Source organism: Momordica charantia (genome assembly GCF_013281855.1).
Source record: "Momordica charantia cultivar OHB3-1 chromosome 2 unlocalized genomic scaffold, Mcharantia_2.0 BLBB01000002.1, whole genome shotgun sequence".
Taxonomy (NCBI): Eukaryota; Viridiplantae; Streptophyta; class Magnoliopsida; order Cucurbitales; family Cucurbitaceae; genus Momordica; species Momordica charantia.
In genome coordinates, this window is record NW_028275160.1 from 7,816,124 (window position 1) to 7,835,482 (window position 19,359).

Here is a 19,359-nt window from a genome sequence, read left to right on the forward strand (position 1 = left end):
TGTGGAAATTGATGGAAATTTTTTGAATTAGCAAATAAAACTTGAATGATAGCTTAATTAGCTTATAATTGATCACCTTGTAAGAATATGACCATTTTACTTATGAAAATGTCGATGTTGATGGAAATATCGAAAAAAAGATTTTTTCCTTTGATGAAGATTGATGAAAATTAATTGAATATGTAAAGTAAACTTTAATTGTAAATTTTTGACTACTTGTATTTTTTATAATAGGATTCATTTGGAAATGAGATAATTACCGACTTGGTTTCCAAACGCATTTCTAAGTTCTAATTAACTCTAAATTCTAATTAACTCGTACCTGTTTACTTTTTACCTACGTTCTCTTTTCAAATTTGAATTTACACATTTTTCAAACACATTTTCAAATCAATCATCAATCCAACTTTCCAATTAAATTTACACAATTTTCAAACACCTCAACCTCGTGATTGTGTAATCCATCCAAATTATCTACCAATGTGATCCATATGTGCTTCATATTATACTCATTTGAGCAACTACCTTCAAAACTTTTAGTCTATGATGACTTGGGACAACTATTGTAATTTATATCAAAGTTATCAAAATAGTGCACTAGATCCTCCGAGATCATTTTTTTGGTATTAATTAAGTCACCTATTATACTTCATATGTTTCACCACTATTGTATATAATAATATTTTATTTTTTTAAAAATTCTAAGATTATTTCAATCTTTATATATGTCAATATTTCACATATATTGTTCAATTGTGTAACTAAGGACTAGATTGGATTAGAAATTATCAATAAAGCAAATTCCAAATCTTATTAGTTATACTTTATTCAGTATTAAAATTTGAATGTTTCATTTAATAGACTAAGATTGCAATCATCGATATTGTGAGAAATTATAGACTGTAGTGGCATAGTAGGAAGATGATGAAAATAAAATAACAGATGAAAAAAAAGAAAAAAAGACAAGGGGAGGAGGACAATATTTTCCTTTTTTTTCTTTTATTAATTTTATGAATTCTTTAACCTTTCTTTTTTTATTTTATTTTATACAACACGTGGGGATCGAAGTTTGAACTCATGATCTTTTGGTCAGAGATAGGTGTCTTAACTATTTGAGCTATGCTCGGTTTAGCTTCTTTAATCTTTCCTTAGTATAATGAATTCTTTAATTTACATCATAAATATTGTAGTCTATCTTACCATTTCTAATATGATAATAATATCATAAAAATACAATTCGAAATTAAAAATTCAAAATAATATAGACTTAAAATATCATAATCTTTTAATAGAAATACATGATTTTTTTTCTTTTCAGTTCAAAAAAATTATTGTCTAGTAGTATAATTTATATTACAATTTTAACTTGAGCAATAATATCACACCTAAGGTTCTTTTTATATAATTTAAAATTTAAAATATACTTATAAAATAAAAATACTAGTATTTTTGTTAAAAAAATTAAATGTAAATTTTAATTATTGATTATTAATTACTAATAATGTGAAGATTTATTATCTAAAAGAATAATTTGAAGGTTTAAATAAAAAGTAAAAAAAAGAAGTGGAAAAGAAATTAAAATAGATGAGAGAGGCCAATTTGGACATGTTCTAAGCTCCGCTTAAAGTCAACTCCATCGATGTTAAAGTATTGTGAATTGACTTTACTTGAACGCAATGTTAGATTAGTAACTTTATCTGTTTTTCTATTTAAAATTATCACCTACTTTGGTTGACTAAATGAGCATGGCAAAAAATCCTTCATTTTTATGTGTTTATAAGAAAAATAAAGGCAACAATTTCAAGTTCTTATCTTAGCTTGATTTTCGAGATTTTGAAATTAAAAATAATAACGCTTTTATTAAAATTGTTAGTTGATATGAGCATAATCTAATTGGATAAGACATCTATCTCCAATCAAAATATCGTGACTTAAATCTCTACGTCTCTTATGTGTTAGTATTTAAAAAAAAAAATTGTCAACTAACTATATTAGACTTTGAAAATGAGTGTTTCTTTAGACTTTGAAAATGAGTGTTTCTTTGGTATCAATTAAATGTAAAGATTATATGTTTTTTTTAGTAATATTGGGATATTTTCTATCTGATTTGGTGCCCCTACGAGAAAAAATGGGAAATTTGAAATTTTGACCCCTCCAATAATTCATTTTGGATTTATAACCCCATTTTGAAAAAAACTAATCTATGACCCTACTCTTCCTTATTTATTAATAATTTCATAATTTTTAAATGTAAAATTACCGTAGTACCCTCATGTTTCAAAATCAACATCTCCCTCCACAAATCTCTTTACAAATCTTTATTCCCCACAAATTTCTCACAATAATTAATTCCAACCTTAAAAAATCTAACTTTTAAGAAAAATATCTAACTCAAATAATAAATTAAAAGTTTAATATGGAAAAAATAAAAAAACGTAGATAATTACATAATTTGTGCGAATTTAATTACAAAAAAGTCAAGATTACAAAAATCTCGGGACAATATTGCATTAAATGCTCAAGATTTAATTGATAACAATAGGCCCAGAGGGGAGAAAATGCAAAAAAAAAAATGTGGAATTTGGGATCCCGGACCGGGATTAGAGGATCCCGATCCGGGTTAGAAGGATCCCGACCCGGGATTGAACCATCCCGGACCGGGATTAGAGGATCCCGATCCGGGTTAGAAGGATCCCGATCCGGGATTGAACCATCCCGGACCGGGATTGCAGAAACCCGGACCAGGTTACTATTCGGTCCGAGATTCTGCAATCCCGGTCCGGGATGGTTCAATCCCGGATCGGGATCCTTCTAACCCGGATCGGGATCCTCCAATCCCGATTCGGGATCCCTAATTCCAGAATTTTTTTTTTTTTTTTTTGCATTATCTCTCTCTGAATTCCAGTTTCTTTTAGCCTTTATTGTCAAGTAAATCTCGGACATTTAATGCAATTTTGACACGACATTTATGAAACCTTAATTTTTTTTTTGTAATTAATTCCGAACAAATCTTATGCATTTATTCTTGGATTATGCAAATCTTTTTTTCATCCTAATTTACTTATTGGAGAATTTAATCTACAGATTTTTTTGTGTGGATTCGTTTGTTAAGTAATAAATTAATCTATATTAGATTTGTATTAGATTCAAAATTTAAAAAAAAAATGCTAAGGTTAAGAGAAGAGATTGGTGGATAATTTTACTCAAAATAAACAAGGATATTTTGGTAATTTTACAAAGACAAAAAGTGGAAGGGGTCACAAATTAGAACCACAAATTAGTTTTTTTTTTTTATAAATTGGTCAAAAATCCAGATGGGTTATATAATGGGGTTAGAAACCCCAATTTCCTAGAAAAAATGCATATAAGAAAAGTAAATAAAATTATTACAAGTAAAGTTCTTAGTTTTTATTTCCTTTCTAAAATAAAATTTGGAAGAAACCATTAAACATTTCATCATTAAATAGAAGTGGAATAATTTACGATACAAATTTGTATCTAAAAAAGGAGTTTAATCTAAAAAAGAATTAAATTCAAACTTTTAATATCATAAATTTAAATTGAAATTAAGTGCCACTCATAAATGGTAATTTAATTTTCACTTAAAATCAATTAAAGCAAATTTTATTTAGACACAAATCTTCTTCTCTCTCTTTTCTTCCCCCTTTTCTGTCTCATTTCTTACTCCTTTTCTCCTTCTTCACATTACATACTCCCTCCTTGTAAACCTCCACATATTTAGTTCAAATAAATAAAACTTTAAAAGATAAAAGTACTTTCTCAATTATTGATCATTACGTGCAATACAATTTACCGTTGAATCACTTTTTATAATTATTATACTTGGAGACAATTAGCACAAAATAAATATGTATATTAAATATAACAGTAGATTAAAGATTTTATAAAAGAAAATAGTATAACTTAAATTAAAGTAATTAAAAATATGCTAAAAATATGTTGAACTTATACTTTATTTGAAAAAAAAAAATATTGTAACTTAAAAAAAAAAGTACACATTGTTGTGTAATTTCTCTTATACATCTTGTTCATTTTTTTCGAATACATTTTTACGGAAGAAAAAAGGTCAGGAAAAGTTACAATGGAAGGTCGTTATCCTCCTAGATTTTGTGTTTAAAATCAAAATGGTTTAATTGCTTTTAAAAGTATATTAATAATGATTTAATTAGTTTTGTTTCTACCTAACCAATAAAAAAAGATATATATAGTGCTGATAAATGTATGTAGTTTGTTTCTCCAATTATATAATTAATACCACGAGATATAATTCTAATCACCAAAGATTCTTAAATATTGTTAATTTAAGTATACTTATAGTAGATAAGACACTTATTACTGTTTCAATGGTCGATGATGGGATACTCCATTTTTTGCCATGGTTGAATTAAAGAGATGTTAAATATGATCCAAATATCAAATTTAGTGGTATATTCGTAATCATCTATACATTAATTCAATAGACCAAGTCCAATTGTATTAATGATGAGCTCTCCCTTTTATGATTAGGATGCTAGATTTTCTTGAATCTTACCAATAATTTAAATGAAAAAGGGGAAGATGGGAGAGAGAACTTTTATCTCTATTTTTAATTTTATGGACAAAAATACATTTTTCCTCTCCGACTCCAAGTTAATGAGAATAGAGCAAGAGTTGAAAAGCTATTTCAATCCTTACTATGTCCAGTTTGACAATATTTTTAAAAATTAAAATTTAAATACTACTTCACCCTCCTTAAATTCAAACTCGAATCAAACCTAAGCCTATAGTATTTTGGATCAAATTGTCCCACCCATTATATGAGAGTAACTATAGACTTCCACACCTCAATAAAATTCCAAAAACATAACTTAGACCTTAATTCTATAGTCAAATTTGAAGCACAACCATCGTACCAACAAATTTTCTCTAAAATGTCTAAAAAGAACTCCCAAAAATAAATAAGTACCATGAATCTCAATAGTGAGACTTAATTGTGGTATTAAATATTCATTGACACGTCGACATATCCATTGATATTTCTATATATCCATGAGTTCGACATAGACACGAGGAATAAATCAACATTTCTATCAGATTATAAAAAAAAATCGATAAAATATGAAAAATATCAACAAAACGTCACAAATATATACATAATATTAATATTTTAATTTATTTATAAATAGAAAAATATTTATTCGTTAATTAATTAACATTCTTTTAAAGATTTTTTAATATTTCTAACATTAAAATTAATCCAAATCCATATTTTATCGATCGATATTTTAAAAAATTGAGAACTTCGACAAATTTGCAAATTTCTCGATAGCTCGCTCGTCGCTTGGCCGGCACGACACGGCAAAGGAATAATTTTTCTCTCGCAGAATGTTCAAAATCGCCTTTCAAATCGAGTTTCTAAAGAACTTCAAGTGGGACCGAACGTGGAAGAAGAGAACCAAGTAATTCTGAAAAAAAACCCTTTTCCAATTGACGTATTTGCGTGTATTTTGATTATGATAATGCCGAAGACCTACCTTCGCCATCTCCTCTGAAATTTTCCTCTTTCTGTCTCTTTCTGATCTGTTTTCTCGCTACTCGAACGCGTTGATTTCAACAATGGGGTTACTGTTTTGAGTAATCTAAGTCTTCCATCAAGTCTTTGTGTTGACTGAGTGTATGAAGCATCCCGTTTCCCACCATTCTTAACACAACACCCCTTTCCTTCAATCCCACTCTCAAAAAAGTCTTCCAATTCGACTTTCTTGATGATGGGTTCCCACTAACTGGAGAATTGCATTTTTTTCCCTAGACTTTCCCCCCCATTGGAGCTCCTTTCCTCTCTGCGTTCTTTTTTTTTTTTTGTTCTTCTTCACTTTCTAGATGGAGAAAGTGATTCGGTTATGTCGATTCTTTGATCGTTTTTTCTGTTTTGATTGATTGGTTGTACTCGATGGGCGTTGGTTGTGATTGTTAGAACTTAGAATCATTGGGGCTCTGTGTTTGACTTGTGTCATTTTTTCCGGCGAGATATGGCGGGGCTTCTGAAAAAGTTTTATCACGGGAAGCCCTCTTCTCCGGTTGAGGAAGAGGAATTTAGCACTGAATATTCTTTTGCAACCGAGTATAAAGGTCCTGCAATAAGTTTTGAGATTCCTCGTGCAGTTCCAATCAAAATCGATTATATTCCAACTGCTGCTATAGTTGTTTCGTCGTCTCAGTTTAATGATGATGTATCATCTCTGCCTGTGATACAACCCATCGTTAAGAAATCAAACTGGGGCTCAAGCTCGAGCCCTAAATCGATAGTTTCTTCAACCTTGAAAATCCAGGAAGATGAGCCTGCTTGCCCTGATACTAATAAGAAAGATAATGGGGAAGATGAATGTAATATGAAGTCGTGCGATGGAATTGAAAGTTCTGGTGAGCTTGAGAATTTCAATAGGCTAAAGGGAGGATTAGAAAGCGGGTTAGAATCACAGGAAATTAAGAATGAAGAGGATTTTCAGGGTTACACAAATTCTAGCTATTCGGAATCGCCAGAATCGGGTTTGAGTTCGTCTTCAGAGATTTTTGCTGTAAGAGAGGAGGAAGAAATTGAAAATGAAACTCAGCCTAGGCATGTCAAAAGGCCTTCAGCTGTTACCTTTCTCGATCCCCATTCGAGCAACATGGTTTCTGAAGAAGCAGAATCAAGTCAATTTGAGGCTGAAAGTATCCAAGAGATGCCAAGAGCTGAAAGGAAAGGGAAGAAAGGATCCTGCTATTACTGCCTTAAGGGGAACCGTTTCACTGAAAAGGAAATGTGTATTGTTTGTGGAGCCAAATATTGTTTTAACTGTGTGATAAGAGCAATGGGGTCAATGCCAGAAGGAAGAAAGTGTCTGACTTGTATTGGGTTCAGGATCGATGAAACAAAAAGAGAGAACCTGGGTAAGTGCTCTAAAGTGCTCAAGAGGTTGCTAACTGACTCAGAAGTTAAGAGCACGATGGAGCGTGAGAAAGAGTGTGAAGTAAATCAGCTACCTGCAAGACTTGTTTATGTTAATGACTCTCCTTTAAGTCGAGAGGAGCTGCTTACATTGCGGAGTTGCCAAAAGCCACCGAAGAATTTAAAACCAGGAAGATTTTGGTATGACAAAGAATCGGGCTTCTGGGGAAAGGTCCTTTCTCTTTGATTGATTGATTTTATCTATTTTATCTGTTCGGCTGGGTAAATGAAGTGATTTACACCATGAGAAGCTTCTTACTCTGTTTTTTAACCAAACAGGAAGGGTGTGGGCCGAGCCAGATAGTCAGCTCGCAGCTAGAAGTCGGGGGCCGCATCAGAAGAAACGCTAGCAATGGCAACACAAATGTGTGCATTAATAACCGAGAGATCACTAAAAAAGAGCTCCGGATACTGAAGGTGGATCATAGACTCAGTGTGCAGATTTAGTTTAGATTTATTGTATCATACAGATAACACTAATGGGATCATGTGCTTGCAGATGGCAGGAGTACCTTGTGAAGGAAGACCTTCTTTTTGGGTTAGTGCAGATGGAACATATCAGGAAGAGGGAATGAACAACGGGGGGAAAATATGGGACAAGGTAAACTTGATTCGATAGTGTTTGGTTTTTTTCCTGCCCTATCTTATTCATCAAACTTGCAATAATAATAGATGAACTTTTCTCTACAGAAAAGAACGAAGCTAGCATGTGCTCTCTTTTCTTTGCCTATCCCTTGTAATTCTGTTTCTTCTGGAGAGGATTCGGTGAAAAATGGTACTCGAGTTTGCTCCCAGAAGAAAACGCTTCATAAACTTCTACTTGTTGGCTATGAAAAGTCTGGCACAAGTACCATATTCAAGCAGGTAATGTCAGTAGTAACAGGCGACTGCATAACATGCTTCATAAACTTCCAAGTCATGATTATGTTTGACATTCTTGTTATCTATGGTGTTAATCTTGATTTTAGACTTTCCTTTTTGTTGGATTGGTGTTTTGGTTAATAGTTTCTAGTCATTAAATAAGTTAATTGCTTTCCCTGAAAAATATATCGATATTGAAATGCTTATCATACATACTTTCTGATCAGTATTACCTTTTCATTTAAGGCCAAGCAAATATATAGAGTTCCATTCTCTGATGATGAGCGCCAAACCATTAAGTTCATGATTCAAAGGAATCTGTACTGGTATCTTGCGATACTGCTGGAAGGACGCGAACGTTTTGAAGAAGAGTTTTTGCTGGGCGAGGAGAATAAACCACCAGTGAACGATCCGTCCACCTCATCAGCATCAGGTATGTTGTAATTCAATTTTCAGATAGTTTTCCCTAATAATATGAATCATGTTAATAGAATAGTTCTACAGTGATATCCTAACTACATAAGTCAGACAATTTGTGAATAGGGTATGAAATTATTCAGTGGTAACAGGGAATGAAGATCAGTTAACCCGTAAAACGGCCTATTCGCTTGGTGTGAAGCTCAAAGGTTTTGCCGATTGGCTACTTCAAGTCGTGGTTTCGGGTAACTTCGAAACCGTATTTCCGGCTGCTACTCGTGTGTATGCTCAATTAGTGGAAGAGTTATTGAAGGATGATGCCTTTCAAGCTGCATACAGTCGAAGGAATGAACTTGAAATGCTACCAAGAGTTGCTACTTATTTCCTTGATCGGGTGAGTTTACAAATTTTTGCTCATCATTGTTCAATTCTAAGTTATAAACCTCCTGCAGAATTTTATGTTTTATGTTTCTTTTTTGTTTCATTGGTTAAATGATTAGTTTTAGTTGTGTTCTATAAATTTTAACGCTTATACCACCAAATGGCGCTAGCCCAACATCAATCCATTAGTAATCCTTAAATAATATTGTTAGCGTGCCACATAAGTGTTAAAAACTTACATATTTAACAATAAAAATTTATTAGACACAACCGAAAATATAGAGATCAAATAGGCACAAATTGTTTGAGAACACGTTAAAAACTTTTTAAAATACAGTCTCTAAATAGAGACAATTTTGGAAGTTCAAGGATTAAACGTATAATTTAACTTTTTTTTTTTACCATAAATTTCTCAAACTCTTACGGTTATTTGGTTCTTGCCATAAAGGTCTCCATCTCTTTGGTTTATGAATGATTTATTAGTTCTAAAGCTCGAGGATGTGGAGGTTTGTTCCTTGTTAGGGGAAGGAGTTCAGAAGGCATTCTCCCCTTGTTGCTTAGGCTCGTTGAGAACCATTTTATATTCGATTTTCTATTTTTGAAAATTAAGCTTATAAACACTATTTTAAAAACAGAAGTTTATTAGATCTTTTAAGCAATGAATTTTCCCTTGAAATCTTGCTTGTGAATAATGGACTAGATCATGGTCATCATATTCAACGAAGTACCATTCTTTATCGATGCAGGCGGTCGACATTTCGAGTATGGATTATGACCCTTCCGACAATGACATCTTGTATGCCGAAGGAATTTCCTCATGTAACAACCTCAGTAACATGGAGTTCTCGTTTCCCGAGTCACGACAAGATGCCCTTCTCGACCCTCCTTATCAGCACGATTCGTCAATAAGGTACCAGCTGATTCGAGTTCATCCCAGTAGCCTTGGAGAAAACTGCAAATGGCTGGAAATGTTTGAAGACATGAGCATCATCCTATTCTGCGTCGCATTGACAGATTACGACGAATTCTACGAAGACGATAGCGGGATTCTAGTAAACCGGATGATGGCGAGCAAACAACTCTTCGAAACCATTGTGATGCATCCAGCCTCGAGAGGGAAGAACTTCCTTCTCATACTCAACAAGTTCGATCTCTTCGAAGAAAAAATCATCCGAGTTCCTCTCTCTCAATGTGAGTGGTTCGACAACTTCAATCCAATGATCACCCCAAACTCAAGCGGAAGAAGTAGCAGCAGCACGAACCCGACGCTGGCACAACGGGCGTTTCAGTACATTGCGGTGAAATTCAAGAGATTGTTTTGTTCGTTGACAGAAAAGAAGTTGTTTGTTTCACAAACTACAGGGATGGAGCCTGAAAATGTGAATTCAGCTCTGAGATATGCAAGGGAGATCATAAAATGGGAAGTGGAGAAACCTATGATCAGCATTACTGAAATTTCAAGTACCAGTGCTGATGCAAGCAGCTTCACATAGGGATCAAATTTAGATGATGCATTGTACATTTAATTGATTATTTCTCATAGAATCGGCATAGTACAAATAATAGTGCAATGTAAATTCTTCATACTGTTATGGAATAAAGCTAAAGAATTAATTAAGATTACAGATTTTTGTAACATATCATACTTTTAATATATATATGTTAATTTTGTTTTTGGTTTAAAATTTATAGTTTTTCACTTTTAGAGTTATTTTAGTTTGGTTTATCAACCTTTAAGATGTCTATTTTTATCTTAATTGAAAAAAAATCTTGTTTTAGTGTTTGCTTTTATTCTATGTCAATTACTAGCATATAAGTGATGTTAAATATACTCTGTTGAGTAGAGTATTAGATTTTAAATATGGCTGGATTGTAACTTGATAAAAAAAAAAAAGAAAATTTAAAGTTTCCTAAATTTCCCTACAAAATACATTTTCAATAGATAAAAAATAAAAAACATAATTAGTTACCGAAACAACAATGTTAATAAATGAGCCTTTAAATTGATATCCACCCAGACAATTTAATCGTTTGACCAAAAATAATATTAGCATCGTAATATCAAATTATTAACTTGATAATACTTTGTAAAAAAAAAAAAACTTGTGATAATATGTATTTTATCCATTAAACTATGTTTGAATTGTTATATTTAAATTTTAAGAAATTTATTTATTAATCAATCGACGATAATTATTGTATTAAAAAGTCGAGAACTGAAATAAACAAGTTTTTAACCTTCTTTTTAATAAATTGAAAAATGACACCGAGTAGGCAGAGTTTGCAGTCTCGAATTAGAACTTGACTCGTGTCATTAAACTGACACGTAGCACTTTCACGACCGTGATCGGCACCGGCCGACAGTAAATTTGGACGGATGACGTGGCATGTACAGCATATAACCCAGTGAGAGCAGTACACGTGTCAATCATCTAACGAGCAGCTTCAGATTTTTTTCATCACGAAACTGTAGGCGCAGCGTGTGGAACTGGATTACTGGACCTTTTTTCTTTCTTTTTTATTATTATTATTATTATTATTATTTTTTCAGATTTAGAAATTTAGTTTAACCTTCATCAGATTTAATCCAGCTTTAAGTTTATTCAAATTCTAAACACACATGTAGTTGAAAACATTTTAAAAACAATACAAATCTTATAATAATTAATTTTAGCTGCTCAAAATATGCCAGCTTTATTTTTTTGAAAAATATAAAAAGTAAGTTTCTTGAAATATAGTCATGAGAAAGTGAAGATCCCCCGGCCCCGGCGGCGCCGCCGCTTTGATCATCCATTTACGCCGCTAATATTCTGAAGGAATTAAAATTACAGAGAGAAACAGGGCCAGAGTGAGAGGTCCGATCACAAGGGAGCAAAGCGATCCATTAGCAAACAGACAGTGGATTCGGACATGGTAGATTCTGCGTGGTCGGAATCTGCTTCCGGCGATATCTGGTTTTGAGGCTGCTCCCGATTCCCCTGTTTGGATTTGGGGAAGATTAATGGGTTGTTGTTCTTCGTCTTCCCTTGAGCTTGAGCTTGAACTCTGTCCTTCCACTTCCCCAGCTCGCTCATCCATGTCTCCACCATTGCTGACATTTTTGAAGCTCTTTTTTTTTTTTCTTGATTTTGCAGTGGGATTGAAGGGGAGGGTCGAGGGGGGCTTATATAGGGGAGGTAAAGCACACAGAATTTGCATTTGTGTAGGAATATTCTACAGAGAGAGAAAAAGAATTTGTGGCGTGTGGGGACTCCCATTTTTGTATTATTTGGGAGTGATTTATTGGAGGGGTTGGGAGGAAGATGATAAGGATGGTGACGTGGAAATTTTTTGAATGGGGCCGCTCTTGGATACCGGTTTGAAATTAATAATTTGGTCGACTTGGTTCGTGACAATGAAGATAATTGTCTTTGTATATAAATCATCGACCATTCCCTTATCTAATGTGAGACTTTGTTTCTCTCGAACAAAATACTACCGAACTTCCTTTTAAGTAGTCAACATCTATCTACTCGGTCAAAACCAGAATTTGTTCTTATTCAAGGTTTCCCGCACTTTGATAGATGTTTTGATGTTTCGATTAAATCTCTAGTTTGAGCTTAATTAATTTTAATATGGTGTCTATGATGATTTGGTCGAACCTCATCTCACAAGTTGTTTAGTTCATGAACTCTTTAATACAATCAACTAGTCATTTAAATAAAAAAAAATTGCAGCACGACTTTTAATTTTTTGTTAATTTAGTAACAATAGGAATGGATTTAATGTAGCAACAATAGGGATGATTTAGGAAGTTTGATGGAATACCAAAGGATCAAATTTGAAATTTAACTTAATGATGTGTGTTCTAAATATATGTTAACTAATGATCTAGAATTATTGACAATTCCTCCAATAATTATTTTTGGGGTGACGTGGATGTGTGGTGGGATCCATGACTTTAATAAAATACTTGAAATGTTGTTACATAAAGCTTGAATTATGAGAGGCAAATGAATAGATGAGGATTATGATTTTCTTTTCTTTTCTTTTTTTTTTTTTCCATTGATTTGATATTGATGGCGGTTTGGACTTTCATGGTTGATATTATTCTCTCAAAAAGGAAAAGACGTGTATTTTGAACTTTAAATATCTTCGAAATTTAAAATCGAATGAGATATTTATATGAATGTAAAGATCTTAAATTAAGAATTATAAATTAAGTAATTAAGGAAAATAACAAGTTAGAACGTTGTGTATGAAAACCTCATCCAAGTCTCAATTTTTCCCTATATCACTACGAGGACGTTATTATGAATAATTATTGTGAGAGAGAAGGTCTTAATATTTGATTTATCAACAATATCAATAAAATAGTCACTGGCCAACAAAATACATCTCTATAGAAATACATACTTTTAGCACACCAAGGTTTTAGTGGTAAGCAATTATGATACTTAAATACTAAGTATTAGAACATTTAAATAATTATAGATTTAAAATTATGAATCACATTAGATTAATTATTTTGAAATAATTGACTAATGAGAACAATAAATAAATATATGTAGTGCATCACATAAATATATAAATAGAAAACAACGAAAAACAAAATAAGATTAATTAATTAGATCACACAATCCCATAGAATCAAAATTTGGACTCTGTTTCAAATGAATTTGTAAAAATTTTCAATAGAGATAAAAACCTTGGGAGAAAAAAGAGAATTATAAAATAAGGAAGGATGAGGTAGTTAAAAATTCATTCTACTCTTTCCATTGAAACAATATAATTTAGTCTTTAAACTTATTTAAAACTTGCAGCAATTTAGTTTCTATCATAAAAAATCTCATTAAAATTAAGCATCAACTTTTATTTGTAATTTATAAACTGATTTGGTGACCTCATCCATTTATCGATCACATAATAAGAAATTAGCAAAAATTTGATTGGGGCTAAATCGTTATAGAGATTAAATTGTGCTAAAATACAGGGATTAAATAAACAAGTTTATGGACTAAATTGTTAATTCAATGAAAGTACAGAGATGAAAAGTATATTTTAACAAAAAAATTCAATTTGTATAACCTAAAATATGCTTCTAATTAATTAACACATTTAAAAATTTTCTATTATATATGTTTTGTATAATGTTCAAAATGAGTGATAATAGGAGAAAAATAATTGAAACTGAATTCCACTGTGGCCTTGCCAACGAGTAAAGGGAAAACAATATGAGCTGATTCCCACAATTAGAGCATATTCTAATAGAAGATGCCAAAGTTTCCGAACACCTCTAATGAAAAATAAAATTAACAAAATACTAAAAACAATAATATAATAATTATAATAAAAATTATAATTTTGGAGGGCAAAATCTAACCTGGACCAACCAAAAATAGATCGGGGATGTATAGTTCAACCTATATAGACCAAGTACAAAGTCTGAATTACTAAAGAGGCCAATCCATGTAGTTCAAGAAGAACTTAAAGATTGTCTTTAGAATGTCATGCTTCCGACCTTCGTTGAATCCGACCTATCGAGACGTAATCACCTACAACCGAACGAATGTAATAGGATATAGCCTCCTCTCATTCGCCAGTAGAAGGACTCTCCCTCTTTACATTCAGATATACAATCATATTTGAGAGATTGACCTACTTTAGCTCAAATGTAGACTAACTTGAACTTCAGAGTGATTGTTCTTTTGTTTGAGTAATCCCTTCGCATATAGTTCGCTCTACTTAATCTCGTCCAAGTCCAAGTGAGAAGAGGTCAATCTTCTTACGTCAGCCGAATTTAGCATAAATATAAGATGCCTTTTATATGCTAAACATAAAAAATAAATGAATAAAGAGAATAAACAACATACCTTACAAATGAAAGGGAAAACAAAAAAAGACCACATACTAAAATTGGTGGCACAAAGCAACAAATATAAAAAGGGGAAATAAATTCAAATTAGATGGAAATGGAAATGAGGTCGACAAATAAGGAACCTTCGTAGCAGAAGAGTTTTAAAGGACCACAAATACATTCGAAGAATGACCAATTCTATTGGTTCACATTATGTATTAAATTTTCATCGATATATCGATATTTTCATTTATATTTTTATATATATAGATTCGATATCGACATAAAAGAGATGAATAACAAATATCAAAAATATCAAAACATCAATAATGTAGATGTAATATTAACTATAAGAACTTTTAACTTATTTGAAAATGTGAATGGCGTATTTGTTAATTTTGAATATTTTTTATTTCTATTATTTTTCCATCAACATCAATATTTTATCCATACCATAAAAGTCGCCATTTGTATTTATATAAATTATTTTAAATTTTGTTCACACAGTCATGTATTTTTATTTATAAATAACTATTTAATTTTAATGAGCATCATTTTTTTCAAATAATATTGCCGTGACTTATAATAAACTGGGGCAATATTCATATTTTCGTACTACTAAAAATTTTCCATGGAAAGTAGGAAAATTCCCTCTTTTATTGCTGGGTTGTATATGGTTTGAACCTACCATATGAAAATAATGATGATAATAATAAATCAAATATATATTTTTTTAAATTTGAAATAGTTTAGGAAAATTAAAAACAAATTGGTTTCAAAACCATTGGAAATTTACCATAATCATTTTAAGAGAATAGATTTTAGATGAGTGTGTGTGTATATATGTTTGTAATATATATAATATACACATGTATATATATTGTAATCACGGCTATCTATATGTACTAAAAATTAGTTTCCATTGTCAAAACAAGTATAGCTAAGTGATAATTTAAGTTGGTTCTCACGATTCTAAAAGTTTCGTTATATTTTGTTGAATCTTCTGAGGTGTTCCAACCGTGACAAATAATAATAAGACAATTCAACCTTCAAAAATGACTATCCTCGACTTGCCCTTGTGGACCACTTGGAGTTCAATAGCAATCATGGCTTCAGATTGAACAAATATTTTCATATTCAACCCCTATTATACTTGTTATTTCAAGTTTATCCTCTCCTATTTTTATTTTACATTTTTGCCCTTTCAAAATTTTAATTTTATTCTTAATACTTTATCTATCTGTTCGTCAAAATCGTACTTTATAAATAAGTCTCAACAAAATGCGTATGTAAGTTACTCATGTCCTCAAACGTGTTAAAATTAACTTAATTTAATTGAAATTTGTATATGTACCAACTTTCATCCACGTAAATTCAAAACTAATTTTATATATTGAGATTGGAGAAAATATTTAATTTCTTAAATTGTGTGTAAATACATTAGAAAATAAAAGTAAATACAAAAATTATTGTAGCTTGAAGAACAAGATTTCTAGAAATTTTACCTTTGAAATGATTATTAAAAGAATTGGCCATTTATTATATAAACATTAAATAAATATTGTATAATCAAAACCATGGCAAATTCCTTTCTCTACAATAAATTTCGTAACTATTGTTTTTTTTTCTAATTATTTTTTATGAGATAGAATTAGATGATAAATCAATATAATATTTTCAAGATAAATTTGACAAATTCTTTGATTTCTTGAATTCATATACTACTTTCACACTAAGAAAATCTTCTTTGGCAATTAAAATATTCACAATGTTAATTTAATAAGAAATGTTGAGAGGTTGCAAAATTTAGACCGTATGGAACAGTTTTTTCACAACTATAGGTTAACATTATTTTAATCTCTATTTTTTAGTTAAAAGTTTTAAATAATTATTGCTATTTATTAATGATGTTAATCTGCATTGTTAAAATAACAAGTGATGACTCACGGACATAATAGTAAATCAATTAGACACAATTAAAATGGATTAACCAAAATATTTTATAAGACTTTTCCTTGGGGTTATTTTTGATAAAAGAATAGAATAGAAAAAAAAAGCCAAATATTATCCAATTTACTTAGAAATTTACGATAGAGTCAAATCTTATCCAATTTACTTGGAAGTTTACCATTAGGACAAATTATACTCTATCAATGAACTCATAAAATATTTTAAACCTGAATATTAGTTCAATTAGATAAAGCATCTATCTTAAAATCGTGAGTTTGAATCTTCACTTGTTATATTAAAATAAATTACTAAAATAAATATATAACACGGTATTTGAAGGATTAAATTTAAAAGTGGAAATTGTAATCAATCAATTGTTTCATTTGTTATTCTCCTAACTTTCATGGACTCACGAAGCTAAGTCATCAATCATTTTCTTTATGAATTTTCCTAGTGTGCTTTCCTCTTTCAATGACGTCATTTTTTCCTGCTAAAATATTAACCCAAATCTATTAATAATTAGTATAAATTATAAGAATTGACGGATTACCTCCATTTCTTGCGACCACCGTTAAAAAATTGACCGCTTTTTTATTTCCATAAAAAGGAGAAAAAAAAATCTCTTTTATGACTTCTTGTCTCTCATGTTTTTTATGGTCAACCAAAGAGTTGAATTTATAATTCTCTCTAAAAATTACTTTCCCGAGTCATGAATTCGTGAGTTCGAATCTCGGATACTACGAAAAGAAAATTACATCATTCTCTCCCAAATCAAAACTCCACATTTTTCCCAGAATTACATTCGAAAAAGGAAGATTTTATTCAAATGAAAGAACTCAACAAAAATGTACAGTACAGTGATTGACTTTTTTTCTCTCTCTCTTTTTCTATGGACTCATGTACTCGATCATCATAGAAACAGAAGCTTCAGAACAGAGCCTCCCATGGGATTGGGAACCGATTCGCTTGACTCGGTCCCAAGCCCGGCGAGTTAACCCAGTGAAGTTCCATCTTCCTTGTTCAGCCGGAACAGGGCCGTCGGCCGCGGCGGCTGCGGTGGGGTCGGAGGGCCCATTTTGGCGGCGGAGGTCTACGAGGCTGGACATGGCGGAAACGAAAAGATTTAGAATTCAGAGTGATGAGATGAAAAAGAAGATTAGATTTTGCGATTTGGGAAGCAGAGGAAGATGGGGTTTTGAATTTATAAGGATCAAAATTTGGATCTGTGTGCTTCCAAAACTGTGGAATTTGGTGGGTTTTAGGCTTTAGCTTTGGGAATTGGGATTCCCTCAATCCCCATAGGAACAGACAAAACCATTTGCTTTTATGGGATCACTTCAAAACATCCTATCATTTGTGCTGTTTCTTTTGGTTGAATTTTGGAATTCTTTTTAAGTTTAAAACTTATCTGCTCATTTTGGGAGCATTGTTGAAGGTTACTTTTTTGTAATGCCCATGAGTAAACTAATTTCTTTTGAATTAAGAACCCTAATTGATGCATATTACTTGATGGAGGCTCAACCTCTCTTTCCTCTTATAGCAGGGATGAGTAAAAAACTCTAAAAAATTGAACCGATCGATAGAAATGGACCGAATCGACGCCTGTAGGTCGATCTGATGAAACTTTCAAGTGGAATCGGTTTTATAATCTACAAAACTAATTAGAAGTCGATCGGTCTAGTCAGAGTAATGATTTCCGACCAAACCTACCGACTTTTAATAGTTTATTAGAAAAGAGAATTAAGTAATAAGTCATCTTCTCGGTTAATTTTTTTTTCAAAATTCTTCTACCCCTCCATTGTTTTTCTTTATTTCTCCCACTTTCTTTTCTTTCTTTCATCAATTTTTTCTTCTTTCACTTTTGCTTCTTTCTTTTCCTTTCAAGCCTTCAACCTCTTATTGCACTCACATTAAGTCAATGACCATAGTAAGACACTTTGTTGTGTCTTTTTTCTTTTTTTCAATTCTTTTTTTCTTTTTGTTATTTCTTTAGTTCTTCTTCACGTTCTTCAGCATTTCTCTTTCTACTTTTTCTTCTATTTCAAAAAAAAAAATATATTATATATATATATATATTATTATTCTAAACTGAAAAGTCGACCTACCGAACCAATCGATAATTGATCGCGCAACAAAAGAAACGAAAATTTGTCTGATATGGTTGGATCGTTATCGGTTTTGGCCAAAAATCGATCCCGACCGACCAATGATCACTGCTATTTCATAGTGACATTTTTTATGTTGCGATGATCTCTTCTCATCTCCCACGGGAGAATGGGTAAGTGAAAAAGTAGTTGTCTAGTATTTTTTATCTTGATCCAAATATATACCATAAAATATAAGTTTAAATAAACTGAATTATTGCTACGTCAAATTTTCTCCTTTTCCTCTTGCTGGCGTAATAAGAAGAGATTAATTCTAATTGGGACCATCAATCAAGGACTTTGGAGCCATCTTGTTAGCTCTTTCAAAAACTTCTTGGTACGTAATAGTCAGAAACCTTGGAAGCCAAGTAAAATAAAATGACTTTTACTCAAATCATTTATTCTAAAAGCACTCCCAACCAACTTAAAAATGGTTTTATAATTATCTTCATCCACTGGATTTTCTCATACTTAAAAAAAAAAAAATAGTATTTCTCAAAATTTAGTAGCTTGGAGCAGCTATGGGGAAGCCCACGTATGGATAAGGTGATAGAAAGGATACTGTTGTTTGTCTGTGTGTTTACTTTGATATGGAAAAAACAGAAGCAATCATTTTGGATGGTCTCTCTCTTTGAAAAGCATTATGAAATAGCCTTAAATATCTTAAAATATCATAAGTATCATGGGGAGTGAAATTTGGGATAATTTGAACCAAAACCAATCAATAAACAATGAGGTTCAACTAAATCTCTTAAACAACTATAATATGGAACTGAGCAGTG

At 31.5% G+C, this 19,359-nt stretch overlaps 1 protein-coding gene across 2 annotated transcripts; it reads left to right on the top strand.

The window, feature by feature from the left end:
• The first annotated feature begins 5,415 nt into the window (after positions 1-5,415).
• Positions 5,416-10,285, top strand: LOC111017232 (extra-large guanine nucleotide-binding protein 1). 2 transcript variants are annotated; one of them, XM_022292928.2, is made up of 7 exons: positions 5,416-7,160; positions 7,268-7,405; positions 7,488-7,589; positions 7,679-7,852; positions 8,096-8,282; positions 8,410-8,660; positions 9,394-10,285. In XM_022292928.2, the coding sequence occupies exons 1-7, from the start codon at positions 6,030-6,032 to the stop codon at positions 10,138-10,140; spliced, it is 2,730 nt and encodes a 909-aa protein (XP_022148620.1). In that variant the 5' UTR covers positions 5,416-6,029; the 3' UTR covers positions 10,141-10,285. The 2 variants fall into 2 exon arrangements, with proteins under 2 accessions (XP_022148620.1, XP_022148621.1); XM_022292929.2 differs by having other exon boundaries at positions 5,420-7,160; positions 8,419-8,660.
• Positions 10,286-19,359: the final 9,074 nt, after the last annotated feature.

Bases quoted from the DNA above. Each gene is read 5' to 3' on its own strand.
- LOC111017232 (XM_022292928.2), top strand. From the start codon at position 6,030: ATGGCGGGGCTTCTGAAAAAGTTTTATCACGGGAAGCCCTCTTCTCCG. The intron at 7,590-7,678 runs GTAAACTTGATT...TTTTCTCTACAG, and splicing joins GGGGGAAAATATGGGACAAG to AAAAGAACGAAGCTAGCATG. The intron at 8,283-8,409 runs GTATGTTGTAAT...GAAATTATTCAG, and splicing joins GTCCACCTCATCAGCATCAG to TGGTAACAGGGAATGAAGAT.